General features: G+C 34.3%; 1 protein-coding gene across 1 annotated transcript in view; it reads right to left on the reverse strand.

The window, feature by feature from the left end:
• LOC118733338 (nuclear pore complex protein Nup205-like) overlaps window positions 1-21,909 on the reverse strand; it is a gene marked incomplete at its 5' end in the record, with an annotated part of 211,718 nt that overhangs the window by 71,179 nt on the left and 118,630 nt on the right. Inside the window, 1 exon segment of the mRNA XM_036462696.1 lies at window positions 13,863-14,015. Within this exon segment, the coding sequence (XP_036318589.1) occupies window positions 13,863-14,015 (153 nt within the window).

A 21,909-nucleotide genomic window follows, 5' to 3' on the forward strand; every position in this document is an offset into this window, starting at 1 on the left:
TTCTACAAACTCATTTACATATACCCTCCTATAAGCACCTACCATTGATATGTCTTCATACGAAATTTCAAGTTCGTGGGACTTGTGGTTCCGAAGTTATAGCTGATAAAAAATTCCACGCCTATGGGGTGTGCCATGCCCCCTTTTACAAACTCGTTTATACATTCCCTCCTAAAAGCACCTACTATTGATATGTCTGCATACCAAATTTCAAGTTCGTGAGACTTATGGTTCCGAAGTTATAGCTGATAAAAAATTCCGCGCCTATGGGATGTGGCACGCCCCCTTTTACAAACACGTTTATATATACCCTGGTATAAGCACCTACCATTGATGTGTCTGCATACCAAATTTCAAGTTCGTGAGACTTATGGTTCCGAAGTTATAGCTGATAAAAAATTCCAAGCCTATGGGATGTGCCACGCCCCCTTTTAAAAACACGTTTATATATACATTCGTATAAGCAACTACCATTGATATGTCTGCATACCAAATTTCAAGTTCGTGTGACTTATGGTTCCGAAGTTATAGTCGATACAAAATTCCACGCTTATGGGATGTGCCACACCCCCTTTTACAAACTCGTTTATACATTCCCTCCTATAAGCACCTACCATTGATATATCTGCATACCAAATTTCAAGTTCGTGAGACTTATGGTTCCGAAGTTATGGCTGATAAAAAATTCCGCGCCTATGGGATGTGCCACGCCCCCTTTTACAAACACGTTTAGATATACATTCGTATAAGCACCTACCATTGATATGTCTGCATACCAAATTTCAAGTTCGTGGGACTTATGGTTCCGAAGTTATAGCTGATAAAAAATTCCACGCCTGTGGGATGTACCACGCCCCCTTTTGCAAACTCGTATATATATACCTTCCTATAAGCACCTACCATTTGTATGTCTGCATACCAAATTTCAAGTTCATGTGACTTATGGTCTGGAAGTTATGGCTGATTAAATTTTTCACGCCTATGGGAGGTGCCACGCCCCCTTATCGGATCACAATTTTTTTCACCCTATTATAGGCCTAGGTGTCATGGCAATACTCTGTCAAAATTTTGTTTCTGTCCGTCCGTTTAGACTGCAACTTGGCACATACATACGTGCATATGTACATACATACTTTCACAAACATATAGTAGATATATTAGAGTGGTTCAAAAATTTTTTTTTTTTAAATTCCTAAACGCTACCAAAAAATTCCGAGCCTATGGGAGGTGCCACGTCCCCTTTTAAAAACACGTTTATATATACATTCGTATAAGCACCTACCATTGATATGTCTGCATACCAAATTTCAAGTTCGTGTGACTTATGGTTCCGAAGTTATAGTTGATACAAAATTCCACGCTTATGGGATGTGCCACACCCCCTTTTACAAACTCGTTTATACATTCCCTCCTATAAGCACCTACCATTGATATATCTGCATACCAAATTTCAAGTTCGTGAAACTTTTGGTTCCGAAGTTATGGCTGATAAAAAATTCCGCGCCTATGGGATGTGCCACGCCCCCTTTTACAAACACGTTTAGATATACATTCGTATAAGCACCTACCATTGATATGTCTGCATACCAAATTTCAAGTTCGTGGGACTTATGGTTCCGAAGTTATAGCTGATAAAAAATTCCACGCCTATGGGATGTACCACGCCCCCTTTTGCAAACTCGTGTATATATACCTTCCTATAAGCACCTACCATTTGTATGTCTGCATACCAAATTTGAAGTTCATGTGACTTATGGTCTGGAAGTTATGGCTGATTAAATTTTTCACGCCTATGGGAGGTGCCACGCCCCCTTGTCGGATCACAATTTTTTTCACCCTATTATACGCCTAGGTGTCATGGCAATACTCTGTCAAAATTTTGTTTCTGTCCGTCCGTTTAGACTGCAACTTGGCACATACATACGTACATACATACATACTTTCACAAATATATAGTAGATATATTAGAGTGGTTAAAAAAATTTTTTTTTTTCAAATTCCTAAACGCTACCTTGTTATTTGTGATAAAAAAAAGAGAAACGTGTTTTTTTTTTTATTTTAAAAAAGTTTTCTAAGAGGTAGCGCTGGTCGGTTTTTAATAAAAACGCTGACGTTCTCAATTTTTTTATTTTCTTGACATGTTAAAATGCAGTTAAAAATTTGGTTTTTACATATAATTACTCTGGTATTATTGGGGAACTTTCCCTTAATTACATACCTGTCTTGGGCAGTTAGAATGGGCCTAGTGCCCGAAAATATGCTCTCGAAAAGAGACTAGTAAAATTAAAACGTTGATACTGAGCGATTTACGCATTGTCATGGGTTGGAACTTGTTACCAGGGGGTTTCTGGGGTTGCTGATTACGAATCTTGTGTCAGATTTTCAAAATTCAAAATGGGGTATCCAAAATGGAGACCAACTTTAAAAAAATTATTGGATTTGTTTGAAACTGTTAGCCGCCATTTTTAATTTTGAAAAGCCAGAGTAATTATATGTAAGAACTACATTTGTAGCTGCATTTTAACATGTCAAGAAAATAAAAAAAAATTGAGAACATCAGCGTTTTTATAAAAACCGACCAGCCCGACCTCTAAGAAAACTTTTTTTCAAAATAAAAAAATACGTGTCACTTTTTTTATCACAAATTACAATATTCTGATGTAGCATTTATGAATTTCCAAAAAGAGTGTTTTTATGAACCACTCTGATATATATATATATATATATATACATATATGTATATATGTATGTATGTATATTTTCACCAAGCGGATTTTTAACAATGGTTTCTAGCCGATTACCGGAATATTTACGGTTCTCTGAATGACACTTAAATACGCTTTTTATAATTTTTATTTTTATTTTTTGCGCTTTCAAACTTTTTGATTTTCCTTTACTTTTATTGTTGACTTTATATTTCACAGCACAACAACTCAAATTAGTTTGTACGTTACTCTTACGGTCTTTGTTACCGAAACTCCCCGTTTACCAATCCTTTAGTGTGTCTGTGTGTGCTATAACTCCGCTGTCCGTCCGTTCTCCCAATGCGAATCCCGGATCTTCCTGCTGCCAGATGAGCCTTCCAATTCAACGTTAAAATGTATATGTCCCACAGCCATCAAAATTTATCCAATTTAGATAAATAACCACAGCCAATCGCAATGAAAAATGAAAAAACGAATTGACTTTATAAGCCCCACGTTGGGCGCCAAAATGGTTGGGCAGCAAGGGTTTTTGCTGCTGATGCAAAATACCGACGAAGACTTTAAGCGAAAAAGCTAAAAGGCTACGAGGAGCGCAAAAGAAGAAGCGAGGCTGGCTGTGGTTTCCAATCGAATGTTCTATATTTGTTGAGGACTTCAATTCCTTCTTTTCGTACTTCCTTAATTCTATGACAATGTTGCTTATTAACTAAATAAACTTAACTAAGGGGATATTTGTACTAAAGTACAGTACGAATTAGATTCTGCAAGTGTTCGTACTTAAACTTACTATTGATTACGACTAAGCTATTTTGGTCGAACACATATGTATGTTTATATAAATAACTATATTTTTCTACATTTTAGGATTATTTATTTGGATCTTTCCAAAATAATTGAGTAACAAAAACACAAAAACCACATTGCATTAATTGAATGATTTCCGAACCGATTAACAAATTGGTACTCAGGGCGTCTTTGTTTATCATAGTTCCATCAACGCACTCTGCGATTTAAGGAAATGCACCAATGCACATAGGGGTATTTAGCCGATTTATGCGGCCAAAATTATTTTTATGAATATTTCAACTCGAAATGTTTAGAAAAGATGTGTTATGACATATAGAATTGTAAATGTTTAAAATCAAGTAAATATAGGTTAAAACATTAACAGAGTTGCCACCTGTTAAAAATTTGTGTTCAATTAGTTAAATGAATTGCTGCAATATGGGTATCAATGGAAATGGGTTTGAAAAGGCTTTATCTCTAAGGAACCTTCCAGGGTGTAAAAAATCAAATCCAACTTTAATTAAAGGAATTAAGTAATTCAAATATGTATCACAGTATAGGTAAGAAATGGGTGTATTCGAGGTGCAATTAATGCGGTAGTGTTACTCTTTTATGAAAGAGTATCACGTTCTACGCGAAAATTTGGGCGAACAAAATTTTGATATCAGTATCAAAAGCAACATAAAAATTTTTACTGCGCAATTTCTGCAACATTTTAGAAACGTTTAAGTTGAGCATCATCAACATGTCATCAGGAAAGCAACAAGTCTGCAATATTGCGGTAATTATTACGTAGCTCGAACGCACCCAATGTAATAAAACTACATTTTTGTAATAATAACAGTCTTATTTATTGATAATAGAATTTTGTAAGTATTAACTTGGAGTAAATTAGCGTCCTCAATTACTGAAATATCGGAGTTTTCGTATTTTCAACGCATTGCTTTTCCGTACCAAGTGCACCGAGTTTGGTACAAATTGATAAATCGGCTACCGAGATAAACATTTGTGGTCAAAAGTACGCGCCTCCACGCTCATTATCCAAAAAATTATTATAATTTTAATTGATGCCAAGAGGTTATTCCAAGAATCGATTTAGAGTGAACTAGATCCAGTAGTTATTTATTTATCGCATTTTCGCGTTTCTCTAAATTACCGTTATATGGGAAGTGGGCGTGGTTATCGCCCGATTTCAACAGTTTTAGAAGTTATGTTAGATATAACCTAAAAAAAGCTCATACCGAGTTTGGTACGGATTAGTGAAGCGGATACTGATATACAACATTTCATTATAAGTAGGCGGGGCCACACCCATTTTCTAAAGCTTTAATAATAATCCTATTTTGTTCCACAATTTTACTTTACATACTAATTTTTAACAATTTGGATACACTCACCCCTATTCTGCAACTCTTTCGTATTCGGATTTTACTACTAATCGTAGAAATAGTATGCTGCAATCCGAATCGTATTTTCGAACTTTCGAAATTCGTAACAATGCCATGCCTAAAAACGAACGAGTAACCTTTTTTGCGTAATTTTGTAAGAAAACAATTCTGTGTCGGAGGCGATATAAAACATGTAAATCGATGTGTGTTTGCAGGAAAGATTAGTGCTGTTCATTTAAACAGATAAATTTGCCCTTCGCATTTGCGTATATTTTTATCCACTGCTTTATATAAACGAGTTAAACAAAATCTTTGTTGCCCCTTATCGAGAAACTTGGGTCCGGTTTAGTTATTTGTACAATGATTTTCGGTTGTTGTGACCAAACGCATAATCCGAATCCAAAAACTTTAACATCACGTGTAATCAAAGGATTACACTTTTATTTAAAATAAATGTTTCAAATTTCCGAGCACTATCTTATTAATAAATTCGGTTTGCACTATGCTTTTTTTTCCAAATTTCGACGTGGGTTCTGCGCAAAAATACTGTGGATGGCGTAGCCGAAGTGATGTGCACAAGTAGTGTTGTATACCTTTGACATGCGGAAGCCCCTTCTTCTCCGGCAACACAAAAAGGAGAATTCTACTTAGTAAGGGTTATAATCCATAAGCGCGGCCGAAGGCAGAAGCAAGTGCAAGTGGACCTAACAAAGTGATTGGCTTGGAAGAAGCTGTTATTGCATTAACTGGATTGAGAACCAGTTCTTCAGGCATAGGAGTAGTTCTGGCTTGTGGTTCAACAATTCAACCAGAAGCTGACATAGACGCGCCCATGGTTACTATGCCCGACAGCGCCGCATATCTTTATGAAATCATTCCCATAGCGCGCTCTTACTCCGCTCTATAATTGGAAATGCAATAGAATCCACCGTTTCCTTCAAAATATGTAAAATCAAACAATTTTACTATAAATAAGCACTTCATGAGTGTTTTTTTTATTCCTTTCCACTTTGTTGTCCTTCATTCAGCTATCTTCGAAAAGCAACTGATAGCCGGCAATGCTGCACATGTTTCCGCAAGCGTGCCAAATGAACTTTTCTCTCAAAGTTTAAACTGCTGGCAAATGTAAATAGGGATTAAAATTTAATAACTAGTTAATACAACTAAAGTAAAATCTGTGGAAAATTAACAATAAAATATTTTTTTCGCCAAATCTATAAATGACCCTTTCATTTCTCAAAAAACCGGGGTAACAGTTATTCGTCGCCACGCTGTAAAGGAAAACAAATGTTTATTCCGAAATATATAATATAGTTGGCTTCGCCTTACATTCCCGCAGATTTCTAGCAATAGGACCGAAAGGTCCTAGAAAACATTACTTTTGCTAATATATCGAAAACTACTTATTTGTTAAATTAAATGGATTCATATTCCAGTTCAGCGGCCTCAAATTCATCTAAAAAGTTTAATTTTAGTGTTAAAATAGATCTAAAGTAGTGTCGGCCGCTGTGGTGTAGTGGTAAGCAGTGCACGCTTTCACTCCACAATGCCAGGGTTCAAACCCTGGTCAAAGCAACATCGCAAAAATATAGAAAAAAGGTTTTTTCTTAACAGCGGTCGTCCCTCGGCAGGCAATGGCAAACCTCCGAGTGTATTTCTGCCATGAAAAACAGCTTCTCATAAAAATACAATCGCCGTTCGGAGTCGGCGTAAAAGTGTGGCAACATTAAGGCGCACACCACAAATCGGAGGAGAAGCTCGGCCAAACACTAACATATGTGTAAGCGCCAAACTATTATTATTATAGTGTTACCATATACTAAGTAGTTGCGTTTTTAGATTTTTCCTTAATACATACATTTTCCAAGTTAAGAAATACCACTTATCTGCCATTTTCTGCGGGCAGGCTTTTCACACTATATTAGCCAAATTTCTAAGCTTTCAATTGAACAAAGAATAATAACGCGATCTCTCCCGGGGATACAACAAATTCCGTAATATTCACAAAAATTAACAAAAAAATGCTCGTTGAAAACCGCTGTTTTCGTTACATTTAAGTTGAACTTTTGCTTAATAAATGAAATGATTAAAAAAATTTACTTTTAAATGCATTATTACCGTCTGTATGCGGATCCATCACTACTTTTTAAGAATATAATGCAGTAATCAACATATTTACTTAAAACCGTCACGATCTTTCTAAAGAGCGAAAATTTATTTATAAGCAGCGTAAGAATATTCTGTTTCCGGTCAACGGTGAGCGTTCGCTGTGCAAGTTAGAAAAGTGAGGGGGACTGGGAAATGTTATTTGGAATGTTCTCTATCGAAAGTGACTAATTTTTTAAGTTTTCTCCAAAATTTTGTTGTATGTGCAATGTTGAAAAATTGTGTGGCAATATTTTGCGTAAATTCTGGCCAACAAATAGTTTCATCCATCAATTTGTTTATCACGGCATTTGTCACTCGATGGATTACTCTACATAGCGCTAATTTGTGGACCCCATGCATTTGACCATGCCATTATTATAGTTCGCTCCAATTTTTAATACAAATTTTTTAATTTGGCTACGAGAAAATTTATAGCTGAAAATTTTCTACTACACCAATATGTAAAATGTAGTTGATTTGTTCTTTATGACACGCCTTTTATTATTTGCAGACTGTCCTCCTATAATAAATTTAATATTTCGAATCGAAGCATTTTTTGTGTCAATATTTTATCGAATCACGTGTTAAAGCACTGATTAATTCATTCAGACTGAATAAATTTAACTTATCACTGGTATGATAGGTAAAAATATTTTTAGCAAAATAATGCTAAAGTTAGCAAAATGAAAAATGACAAGTGATAAATAAAAAATTTTGGTGCAACGAAATGCTAATAAATTTTGATAATTTGCATAACTTATCACTTATCCGCTAAAATCTTTTCGCTAAACATTTTAAATTTTGGTGCAACGCTTATCTATGAGTGATATTTTACTTATCAATACTCATTTGAGTGACTTTTCCTTATCACGTTGGTGAAACACTAAACTTTGCGCAAGTTCGATAATTTGCTAAAATGCTAATGATAATTCGTTGGTGCAATAGGGCCCTGCTTTACACTTACGATTTACCAGTGCCTAATTGCAACAACGAGTTATCACTTATCACTTTACAACTTTTGGATAAACGTTTTTATTGAAAAGTTAAGTTAATTAGTGTTGCACTTTTAACTTATCAAAAAAAACTTATCCACTTATCAAAAAATTTGTAACTGAGATTTTTTTTGGATAAGTCGATTTGATATCCATTGCACAGCCAATTTCTTTTGCTTTTCAAATGGAGAACTATTCCATTAGTGGGCTTAGCTAAAACGATTACCGTTTCTCAATGGAAAACGAAAGCTCAGCATGCCCATGTGCGATTTGATAAACATTTCCAAATTCTCTTTTTTTCTTTATGTCGCGCGTTCAAAGCAAAGCCATAAATTGGCTATCTTAAAAATTATTAAGGACAAAAGTAAGTCCGTCTTGACTACCATATGTATGTTTATATAAACAACTAAAGTTGAATTCGCGCTTCTGTGTATTTGCTGTATCCTGCGTAAGTGTAACTGTTCGAGCGTGTGGTTGTTGTTGCATGTGTATTTGATGTACCGCTAGCAACAACAAATCGCATGCTCATGCACTTACAATTACACAACATACAACCAATACACAGAAGAGCGAATTCCCCTCATATTTTTCTACATTTAAGGATTATTTATTTGGATCTTTCCACAATAATGCAGGAACAAAAACACAAAAACCACATTGCATTAATTGAATGATTTTCGCACCGGTTTACAAATTGGTACACAGTAGCCTTAGGGGCGTCATAGTTCCATCAATGCACCAATTCCATGATGTTGGCTACCATTACCTAACTAGTGCAGAGTTATATTGTAGGTCCTCTCCAATTTTTAATAAAACTGGAGATAGCCGACATTTTTCTACTACACCAATGTCTAAAGCAGGCCAGCCAATTTGTATGGATCGATTTTTTTCGACATCGTAACTAGCAGATTCGGATTCTACGTAAAATTCTAAGAAAAATATTCGTCCAGACCATATCTCTAAAGTTAATTTCGAGCCTGCGCCATTTTAAAAGAAGATATCTTTAATTGATGTTAAGTTAATATGCAGATTAATATTTAGTAAACAAATTACGAACGTTATTTTTTTAATACAAATTTGTATTTGGGGATTTTTGATACGAAGAATTAAGTTTTGATATCTATTTGGTATTTAAAGAACCACAAGACGGCGCGTCAAAAATAGGGGTAAGCTTACAATAATTCGCATAAAGCTGAAAATTGGTACGAATGTTGCGAACACTATTATGAATGAAATTTCAAAGGTCACCATCGATCCCACGTCTGCAAAAGAAAGTTATTCAAGGTCAAAGGTCAAATAAATTGATTTTTTTTTACATTTTCCAGCAATACGGTAAGGTTTATCATAAAAATAGGTGTAGATCATACAATTATCTACTAAAACTGTTATAACATTTTTCTTCCTAAGGCTTACCATTTCTGAGATATAGCGATCAAAATTGTTATAAAAGGTGTGTACTCCATAATATGCAAACCATAAATTTGTATAGAAACTTTTTGTATGTATCACTACTTACGTGCTCATAACTTCTATGTTTATTATTCAATTTAGATGAGCACGGCCTTATTGTATTAATAAAGAATCATGCTTTGACGTGCAAGAATCCAAAAGTTAACAAGTTCTTGCATGTTGATATTTTTACCGAAAGTAACTTTTTTAGCTCCTAACCTACTAATCCGTTTGAAAAATATCGTGTATGCAGAAGATAGTAATTTTGATGTGCTTCACAATTAAGTGAGTGCACTTTTTCACATCTCTAAAAACTGAAATTTAGCTATATCTCAAAAACTGTTGCAGTTTATTATATTTTGACTATGTATTCAGATTCAGTGGAAAATTTTACATGACAGGTAACCCCCATTTTTCTCCATGAGTATGCGATTTATTTCATATATGTCCGTACCAGCTTCATGAACATGAAGACATATGTAGTATGAAAAATTCTGTTTGTATGGGAGGTGCCACACCCTATTTTCCAATAGCTCCAATTTTTCTCCATATAACCCCATACCAAGTTGCAGTACTCTACCATGAATACTTCCAGAGATATGCAGTTTGAAAAACTGGGTTTGTATGCCGCCTTTATATATCTAAATATTTTTCAGCCTATAACCATTCTTGGAAAGTCTGCAGTAGGTGTCCAAAATTTCAAAAAAATCGGTGGAGCCTTTCTCGAGATTTGCGAACAGAAAAAACGGCTTCAAAATATGTACATACAACGACGAGCAAAACTGTAACATGGTGTAACACTTTTTATTTCAGTCGCCGCTATCTTTCCAAGTTCTAACGATATTCATACCTTTGTTGTATATTCTTATTGGTACACCTGTACTTCCTCTCTCATAAAGATATGAAGTAAATCCAACAACAATGATAAAAGCAGCAGACAAAAATGTAAATTAAGGCACATGTTACAGTATTGCACTTATATACTTCTAATAACTTTTTGACAATTTTCACGAAAAAAAAAGAATTATTTACACAATTTTCAGTAACCTTTTGCTTTTTTAGTTCCTGGGTGCGATTTGGCATACCTTATTTGTATCTCTGTAAAAATTCTGGAGGTATATCCACCCATATATCCTTAGTTTGCTTTCACAGCCCATATACTCCATTGGACGGACTTGGATACTTAGTAAGCTGTGCTTTTAGTTGATTTCGCAAATTCTCGTTAAGATTCATGTCCGCAGATTGTGGACGTCATTTCAAATTAGCAAATTTTTGCTTTTGTATCCAGTCTTTGCCAACATGTGCAATGTGTTTTGGGTGATTTTTCAGCGGAAACTCATTTTTTCGAGTACATCTTGCAAAGTTTGTTGAAATATGAACACATAGTGTTCCTTACACATATTTCGTTTTAACGGACCAACAAAATTTTTTAAATACAACCTCAAACTATTATTGACCGACCACTGTGATTCACAGTTTGCTTTACATGATGCGAATGGGCTTAATTTGGGTTTTTGATCCAATACCATGCCCGGCCATCTGATTGAAAGCGATTAATTTAGTATTGCCAGACCAAATAACCTTCAACTGAAACTTAAAAATTTATTTTTTATTGCATTCTGAAAGGCCTAACATATCCCAATAGGGAAAGGTCCGGTTTTCGTGCGATGTAGCAAAATGCTGCCACACTCGCACATGTATTTTGATCAAATTTGCTTTTTTCTTCTTTTATGATGCCTTTGCGCTCAATTTGGCACTTCTTCGCAAGGAATGAAACCGATTCAAAATAACGTTCCGGTTTGGGTTTCGGTTTTGCCAGGTGTTTCGGTTTCGGTTTTGGTTTCGTTCTTCAAAATTTATTTCGGTTTTGGTTTCGGTTTCGTTCCGGTTTCGGGTTTTCACAGAAATTTTGTTGATATTATTTAAATCACAATGTCTTAAACGTTGAGGAAAGAAAATCGAAAATTACAGTTCACTGATGATATCAACACTAGGTTCTTTCCCTAACAATCCGGACCGGATTTGGTAATTAGAGAATAAGAGAAACATTTTCTTTCAAAAATGGAACAAAGTTCAGAAGTACGGAAACGCAAAAACCCACATTTCGTGCCCACAAGTCGAGAAACAGCTGATTCACGTTGTTCTTGTTTTTGTCACTTATACCGTGTTCTGACCGACATCGGAAACATGTTTTCGTTGCTAAAACTGGTTTTCGACCTGAAACTTGTGTTTTCGTCCATATAAAATCTGTTAAACGAAAACCAGTTTTCGCTGAAAACTACTTGAAAACTCACTTTCCACTCATTCCAATCGGTGTCTTCACTAGTTTTTTTCGATTATTTATCGAAGTGGAAGTCATATTTTATCATCTTTAATACGCCATTTCGGATTTATTGTTAATTGCCTGGCCAAAGCAAAATAAGAATGAAAGTTAAAGGTTGTAAATGAAAAGAAAATGAAGGAAAAATGTTTTGGTTGTCGGTCCGAACATGGTATTAAATGCACACACTGGGATATTGAATTTTGGTTTCACAAATTTGATTTTAAGTACATAGATTGAAAATACATCAACAGGCCATTCACTTTTCCTTAAAATCACCAAGTAAATGCAAGCAACATGTAAACACAAAACAGCTGATATGCACTTTGACACTTTATCCATTTTTACTCGGAGAAAAATTCCGGGCTGTTTCGGGCAGGAAGAAGAATACACTTACGATCGAATTTTCGCTCTCTATTACCCATTTTGTTGAGTACAGCAATGATTTCTGGGCTATTTTGGACACACGCGGGATCTCGCATTGCGTACGGGAAAGAAACTACTTAAATATAATTAATCGATTATCGATTCATAACAACAAAGCCATCAGCAGATTTTTGCGAAAAGTTACCTTGCCATACTTATTTACTACTTAACAAGAATTTTAGCAAAATGTTGCTGATTTTGGTTAAATAAATCATTTATTTCAAAGAAATTTTTATTTATTATTTCTGTAAATTTCTGGAAACCGATTGAAACCTGTGATTGAAATGGTTTCGGTATCGTTCCTTTTCAGGTCAAGATAACGGTTACGGTTTCGGTTTCGGTTTTGAAAAACGAAACGGTTTTAAACGGTTACGGTTTCGGTTTGGGTTTCGGTTTCATTCCTTGCTTCTTCGCTTCGCTGTCTACTGATTTGCATTAAAGTTTAATACCTTAAGCGCTTCTGTAATAGTGGCTGCATCGCTACTTGCTGCTAAGTTCACAAGATATCGTACCGTAATATTTTTTGACAGACTTCCTTTGTGCTTAGGAACACTTTAGGCTATATTTTTTCTCAGTCTTAACATATTCAAGTGGCAAACTCCAGAGTTTTTTCCACTTTTCCTGCCATCTCGCCTTTCCGCAGTAAATCTATTATTTACATTTATGGTTCCTGATTAACTATATTATTTACTGGTGATCACTTCTTCAATAAATTACAATACAGAAAAAAGTCATCTGGCTTCCAACTAAGTAAAAGATAACTGTAAAATGCAAAACTGTGAGTGAGTGCAAAACTGTAACATTTGCCTTAATTTACGTTTTTCTCTGCTGGTTTTTTTATTGTTGTTGTATTGCCTTCAAATCGTTATGAGGGAGTGAGTAGGGGTGTACCAACCAGAATATATGTACAACAAAAGGATGAAAGTCGTTAGAACTTGGAAATATAGAGGTGCCTGAAATAAAAAGTGTTAAACCATGTTACAGTTTTGCTCGTCACTGTATATACATATTAGTATAGATTTGCTTTGTAGCGCCACCTTGCGGTTCTTTAAATGTAAAATAAATATCAGAAATTAATTTTTTGTATCAAACAATTTCCAAGCACAAGTTTTTATCAAAAAAAAACTAAATCGTAACACTTTAGTAAATATTAATCTGCATATTAACTTAGTATTAATTAAAGACATCTTCTTCTAAAATTGCGCAGGCTCGAAATTAATTTTAGAGCTATGGTCTAAAGGATTTTTGTTCTTAGAATTTTATGTAGAATCCGAATCTGCTAGGGACGATGTCAAAAAAAAAATTGGTCCGCCCTAATGTACATACATAAGTACATTAAACAAAATTGTGTAACTTTTGGTAAATTTTCCTAAAAGATGTAGAAAAAAGGTAGAACATATTTTAGACGGTTATTCGGGACATCGTTTTGCCGAAGTATATGAGTGAGGCGTGTTAAAATGAGCGGTCATTTGCGGTGGCGTTGTTTGTACGCCTTGCGAGGGTTAACATTCAACCACCGCTTTTAGTGTGAGTATACTAAAACAAAAAAGGCAGCATGCCGTTCTCTGCTTTTTTTACATTTCATTTATAACATATTCTGTTAATCTAGTATAATTAATGCTTAATTAAAAATTTATTAAATACTCACTTTGGGAATCAATTACAGGCAAGGTTGGGATGATCTGAGACGCTTCGATCATGTTCCAAAGGACTAGTGCTGTTTCTTTAGACTTGCCCAAAGCACATAAGGTTCGCAAGATGTTTCCTTTTAATAAAAGAGGCACCGGGCAGCTGAGCAAACCTTAAATAAATAAATTTGGTAAATTGCTTTTCTAAACATTTTATTGAAGAACTAGAGTTATATAATTAAAATATTTGGAGCAAAAAATTGGGAACACGCTTATTCTAAGCCTTTTTGTGTTTTTGCTTTAACTTAAATGTAATTTGAATATACCACAGTGGCCGCCAAGCGGCCTAAACAAGGCGTTAAGATTTTTGTCTGTCTATTTGCCAGTGTTCCCAGTCATGATAAAATCTTCAAAAAACCATAAAAAGGTTAATGAAACTAGAAAAAAAAAATTTTCTCTAGAAAAATCTTCATTGAAGATTTTATAACAAAAAATAATAATTTTTTTCTATTAAAATTGTATTTGTTATTAACCGACTTCCAAAAAAGGAGGAGGTTATCAGTTTGTCGGAATATATATATATTTTTTGTATGTATGGTACCGCATAACTTTGGACCACGTCAACCGATTTCGAAAATTCTTTTTGTATCGGAAAGGTAGTGTCTCAGAGGTTCATACTAATCTGGTTAAGATCCGATCATTGCATCATGAAATATATATAGATATATATCTATATATGAGTAGTCCACTTGCAAAGTGCGCTATGTAAAATTTTTTCGATTTTTAGTTTTTGGAGGATTACGTACCAGTATTTATAGTAGTTTCCTGTCCACTAACAACACAGTGCAAAATCTTTTTTATACTCTAAAAAAATAGCATCAAATGTTAACTCTTCTTCCAAAAGTCGCTATCACACTTATTTATAAACTTTCAAAACTATACATCTTCTGATGAACTTAGAAAACTGCTTTAGGTCGTTTAGACTGTTCATGTTATCTTATGTCATGTTATGTTATGTTACAATTTTAAAAGGCTCTTATTTATCCAATTTTTCAGGTAATAATGGAAAAGATTCAATTTAAATGATACTTGTTGTCGTAGTCGTTTTTTTTCAAATTTATGGCTTTCTATTATAAAATCACGTAACGCTGTTTGCAAGTGGACTACTCATATATTTCATATTTTTTTAAGTCGTTTTTTTTTGCTAAAAATTACTTGTACAAAACCTTTTAAATAATCATTTGTGTACAGAATACCACTTAAGGTGGTGGTTTCCAGCTTATTACGATTTTTTTTTTTGTTCAAGTTTATTTGGGAAAAAACTCTCCGCATCTGCGCATGCATCCTCGCTAGATGATGATGTTTCTATAAAGTTAATTATAGAAAATTTTATTTGTTAATTTAAATTTAGAAACAAAAATTACTTACTTTTTTGTTATAACAAAAGCGATCCATACTTTTTATCTTGTGGAAATTCATACAACTGAGTGTGAGCTACACAAAGCCGAGTTTGAGCACGAATTTTGACAGACAAAATCAATCATATTCATAAAAATCAATATTAATATCTACCTGTCGTGCAAGGTAAATTGATGACAAAAACGAAAAGTTTGTTGCCAACCATCACAAAAAAAAATAAATTTTCAAGCGCTGGAAGATATCTTCACTGCGAAGATTTTTTTATGGAGTTTTATTTTGTTATAATTATCTTCACGTGAAGAATTTTCTCATTATTTATGAAAAATATCTTAATTTTGAAGATAAATCTTCACTTCTGGCAATACTGGAGAGGCCGAACAGATTTTTACACGGCTTTTACTTTCGAACCGAATCTTTGGTGCATATAATTTATACAAGCTTCCCTAATGAACAGCTTGGTATGAAAAAAATTGTGGGGTTGCTTAGATTGCCTTTCTGGAGTGCACCTCATATATATGAGCTGCTTTGCAACGTGTTATCTCGAAAGGCGAAAATGTTAGTCGAAGCATAATGATTCAGCAAAAATTAAATTTTACCTGCTTCGCGTTCACCACAAATATAATTACAGGTAGTAACTTACTAACAAAAAAATAATGTAGGCCTTTTTTCACGCAAAGTAGTTAGTATTCCACTGTTTTAAAAAAAATCCCTAATTACACGTTTTTAAAATGTATGAATTTGTATCTATACATATGCTTCCTTCAAGAAAAGCACTTCAGTCTAGTATACTAACAATAAGGGAATATAATTAGAGTCCGACCGATTAACCGGCATCGGCTAGTATCGGCACAAAATTGAGCATCGGCATCGGCGTTTTTTCGCCGATTCTTTGCCGATTATTTGGAATTTCTTTTCATATATTCAGGTGAAGCGACAGACAAGAGCCAACATCAAAAAACATTTGCAGACAGCTCACAAAAATTAATTTTTTTGTTGAAGGTGTTTCACGTTTTTTCCATACAAAGGTATGTTCGACAATTTTCTTTTATATAGAGGACACTGCCAGCAAAAAAAGTTGCTAAAAATTAACTAGATTTTATAGCAGCTTGAAACTTGCACTTTATTATACTCGAATTAAATGGCCTACAAAACTGCACACCAAAATTCTAATTAAAAAGTTTGAAATTTTGGTGAAGATATGCTGAATTTTTCTAATTTTTGTACAAACTTTGAAATCTAAATTTATATGGCGTTTGTTGTATACCAGCTAGACTTTTATAAAAAAAAAATAATAAACATTAAACAAACAAAAGACAAATGCCAAATTCCAAAACCGGTCAAAATATCGCAATTCTTTTATTTTGTAGGCCACAATAAGAATGTACATTAGGGTGGCCCAAAATGTGTACAAAACGAAATGAAATTTTACGTTCCTAAATATTTCTCGCTTAACACCATATAAGAAAGTATAATCTACATAAATGTGATATATGTACATATATTTTTACACATACATACACATGTACATCATTTTGCACTCAATGCATAAGAACCTATATGCTAGGTATGTATGAACATTAGGGTGGTCCAAAAACAGTAAAGTCGGAAGTGTAACGCTCTCACCCCATGAATTGTTATATATAAAAAAAAGTATACCCCTATTTTTTTTTTAAATCAAAAAATATATAGAGGTCGCTCAAAGCGCTCAAAGTTTTCCATGTATTTTTATATGTGAAAAATAAATTTTTTCGTAGAAATGGTATAGAATTCTTGAAAGTCATTATTTATCGGTCGGAAAACTCTGGTTCTCTTCAGGAGACTTTTAATAATAATACCAAATTGTGTATTTAACCATTTTTTAATACTAACGATTATATTTGTCGCCCCAACGATTTATCGGTCGCCCCATTGCCTTTTTCGGGGTTTTTGTGGGTTTCTGGCGGACCTATGAATTATAGTTGCAATGAAAATATGGTTAAATAAACAATTGGGTATTATTACTCCTGCAGATAAGCAGAGTTTTCTGGTACAAAAATATTGATTTTTAACTATTGTATACCATTTCTACGAAATGTTGTTTTTCCCCATATAAAATACATGGAAAACTTTAGGCGCTTTGAGCGACCTCTAAATATTTTTTGATTTCAAAATAAAAAAATAAGGGTATATTTTTTCGGTATAGAACAATCCTAGGGAGAGAGCATAAAAATTCCGACTTTACTTTTTCACATGCATTTTGGGGCCACCCTAATGTACATTCTTATTGTGGCCTACAAAATAAAAGAATTGCGATATTTTGACCGGTTTTGGCATTTGGCATTTGTCTTTTGTTTATTTAATGTTTATTATTATTTTTTTATAAAAGTCTAGCTGGTATACAACAAACGCCATATAAATTTAGATCTCAAAGTTTGTACAAAAATTAGAAAAATTCAGCATATGTTCACCAAAATTTCAAACTTTTTAATCAGAATTTTGGTGTGCAGTTTTGTAGGCCATTTAATTCGAGTATAATAAAGTGCAAGTTTCAAGCTGCTATAAAATCTAGTTAATTTTTAGCAACTTTTTTTGCTGGCAGTGTCCTCTATATAAAAGAAAATTGTCGAACATACCTTTGTATGGAAAAAACGTGAAACACCTTCAACAAAAAAATTAATTTTTGTGAGCTGTCTGCAAATGTTTTTTGATGTTGGCTCTTGTCTGTCGCTTCACCTGAATATATGAAAAGAAATTCCAAATAATCGGCAAAGAATCGGCGAAAAAACGCCGATGCCGATGCTCAATTTTGTGCCGATACTAGCCGATGCCGGTTAATCGGTCGGACTCTAATTATATTCCCTTATTGTTAGTATACTAGACTGAAGTGCTTTTCTTGAAGGAAGCATATGTATAGATACAAATTCATACATTTTAAAAACGTGTAATTAGGGATTTTTTTTAAAACAGTGGAATACTAACTACTTTGCGTGAAAAAAGGCCTACATTATTTTTTTGTTAGTAAGTTACTACCTGTAATTATATTTGTGGTGAACGCGAAGCAGGTAAAATTTAATTTTTGCTGAATCATTATGCTTCGACTAACATTTTCGCCTTTCGAGATAACACGTTGCAAAGCAGCTCATATATATGAGGTGCACTCCAGAAAGGCAATCTAAGCAACCCCACAATTTTTTTCATACCAAGCTGTTCATTAGGGAAGCTTGTATAAATTATATGCACCAAAGATTCGGTTCGAAAGTAAAAGCCGTGTAAAAATCTGTTCGGCCTCTCCAGTATTGCCAGAAGTGAAGATTTATCTTCAAAATTAAGATATTTTTCATAAATAATGAGAAAATTCTTCACGTGAAGATAATTATAACAAAATAAAACTCCATAAAAAAATCTTCGCAGTGAAGATATCTTCCAGCGCTTGAAAATTTATTTTTTTTTGTGATGGTTGGCAACAAACTTTTCGTTTTTGTCATCAATTTACCTTGCACGACAGGTAGATATTAATATTGATTTTTATGAATATGATTGATTTTGTCTGTCAAAATTCGTGCTCAAACTCGGCTTTGTGTAGCTCACACTCAGTTGTATGAATTTCCACAAGATAAAAAGTATGGATCGCTATTTGTTATAACAAAAAGGTAAGTAATTTTTATTTCTAAATTTAAATTAACAAATCAAATTTTCTATAATTAACTTTATAGAAACATCATCATCTAGCGAGGATGCATGCGCAGATGCGGAGAGTTTTTTCCCAAATAAACTTGAACAAAAAAAAAATCGTAATAAGCTGGAAACCACCACCTTAAGTGGTATTCTGTACACAAATGATTATTTAAAAGGTTTTGTACAAGTAATTTTTAGCAAAAAAAAAACGACTTAAAAAAATATGAAATATATGAGTAGTCCACTTGCAAACAGCGTTACGTGATTTTATAATAGAAAGCCATAAATTTGAAAAAAAACGACTACGACAACAAGTATCATTTAAATTGAATCTTTTCCATTATTACCTGAAAATTTGGATAAATAAGAGCCTTTTAAAATTGTAACATAACATAACATGACATAAGATAACATGAACAGTCTAAACGACCTAAAGCAGTTTTCTAAGTTCATCAGAAGATGTATAGTTTTGAAAGTTTATAAATAAGTGTGATAGCGACTTTTGGAAGAAGAGTTAACATTTGATGCTATTTTTTTTAGAGTATAAAAAAGATTTTGCACTGTGTTGTTAGTGGACATGAAACTACTATAAATACTGGTACGTAATCCTCCAAAAACTAAAAATCAAAAAAAATTTACATAGCGCACTTTGCAAGTGGACTACTCATATATAGATATATATCTATATATATTTCATGATCCAATGATCGGATCTTAACCAGATTAGTATGAACCTCTGAGAAACTACCTTTCCGATACAAAAAGAATTTTCGAAATCGGTTGACGTGGTCCAAAGTTATGCGGTAACATACATAAAAAAAATATATATATATTCCGACAAACTGATAACCTCCTCCTTTTTTGGAAGTCGGTTAATAACAAATACAATTTGTTATAAGTTCTTATGCATTGAGTGCAAAAGAGTGTATTATAGTACAAAACGAAATGAAATTTTACGTTCCTAAATATTTCTTGCTTAACACCATATAAGAAAGTATAATCTACATAAATGTGATATATGTACATATATTTTTACACATACATACATATGTACATATGTGCATATGTACATGTGTATTGATTTGCTTGACCTTGGTTTGTCGGTCCAAACAGGAATCTTTATTTACGGTTGAAGGATAGCTCGTTTCCAATGGATGGTGGCAAGAAAGTGGCTGACTTACGTGTAATGATTTTGTATTACCGGCTTATGGTGACTCAACTGCTGTCAAATGACTAGTCCAGATTTGATGCTCACTTCTTTGTTCTACGCAACATGGCTGGGGATTTGCCGGAAGGAATGTGACGGCACCTTTTGCCTCTATTAATTTCCACTGAGGGGTGAGTATCGACTCCCCGAATGTCGCCAGCTTTTAATACAAGCTTTGAATCCACTTTAATTACTTGGTTGTAATTCCGTTCTTGCGAGGGCTGATGAGTGTGGTTCGCTCCGTGTCAAATTCCAAAAAGAAATATATTTCTCTAGCTTCGTGGTATGTGACCACCGATTCTTTTATCGTACCTCAGTGTGGGCGTTTTCATAGTGGTCATGTCAATTCGTGTCTATACTGATATAATGGTTCGTGTCTTGAATAACTATTGGTTACGTACATTTATCTGGCAATCCCTTCCCTCCCCCCCCCCCCCCCCCCATTTTGAAGTTTAGCTTTGACAGTTTTGTTATGTTTACATTTCTCATAATCGTTCTTATGTCTATTATTTGGGCAATAAAAACTAATAGATCATTATCCCCCTCTCATCTTCAGCCACACGTTAACAAAAAAAAAATGTGGAGCGTTTAGTAGGGATATGAGAATGGTGGTTCTAATGCGATTCACGGGCTGTGGTTTGATCGACGTTAGACCTTACGTCGAAATCGTTCTACATGATCTTCATCAACCCCATCCTGACTCGTTCAGTTCGCCTTTAACCGCATATGTATGTATGTACAAATGTTCCGTCTTTCGTATTTAGTTTCAGTACTCATTACATAAGCTACGGTAGATGAAAGGCATTGGTAAATGATTTGGTTATGAATCTTTTCTTGTTTGCTTTGATCGATTTACTAGCATTGTACTGAGGATATAATATAACAAAACTATGGATATAAGGTCGGTGTTATGCAGACAAATTTTTGTTTGCCAAATTAAATGGCGGCTGCTTAGTTTGCTCGGAGGTGGTTATGTCGAGTTTGGCACAGGGTTGCACGTTCATTATGGTTTTTATGGCTATTGCCAACACGAAATGAGAATTTTGTGTATAGCAACAATTGTCTAAAATTTTTGTATATGACAACGCCGAATTTGCTGCAGTTTGACCAAACAAAATTAGTTTTCCGTGAGAGTCGCCAAACTCGCTCTCTCCGAGTTTGTTGCAACAACAATTGCACGCAGTTTGCCAAACAAAATTTCTGCATAACACCGACCTAACAAAACTAAACTTAATTAATTTATTCCAGCCGGGTAGGGTACCCGGGTAGGGTAATAAGGCAGAATCAATGGAGTATGGAGGCCCGCCATATATTCATCGAAATTCTTGAGAAGGCGAATGTACTGAATGAGTTAACGTGTTGTGATTAAATCGGCGGAATAATTGCCAAGCACTCGGTGTTTAGCATCGATCAGTTCATATGAATTCGAACCAAGTTTCCGCGAAACATAGGCTCTAATCTTTGGTGGGGCTAGTTTTTGTGCATAGCCCTCTCCGGCCACGGACTGTTTAGGATTGGGAATGTACACTTCCGAGCCTATCTCGAAATGGCGTTCTCTTTTGCGGGTCAATGCCCGTTGTGCGGTTTGTTGATATTGTTCGAACTGTTTGTCTCGAATTTCATCAGCCAGAACTTTGCGCTGTTCCACATCCTGTGTATGGATTTACATCCAATAATAATTTATATTCGTTTCCATCTTTCACATATTCACGACCAGTGTGCAGGAAATATGGCGTGTAGCCCGTGGCTGAATGCACTGAAGTGTTAATATCATGAATAACACGAGA

The sequence above is a fragment of the Rhagoletis pomonella genome, unplaced genomic scaffold (genome assembly GCF_013731165.1).
Source record: "Rhagoletis pomonella isolate Grant_MI unplaced genomic scaffold, Rhpom_1.0 Rhpom_scaffold_00001, whole genome shotgun sequence".
Taxonomy (NCBI): domain Eukaryota; kingdom Metazoa; phylum Arthropoda; class Insecta; order Diptera; family Tephritidae; genus Rhagoletis; species Rhagoletis pomonella.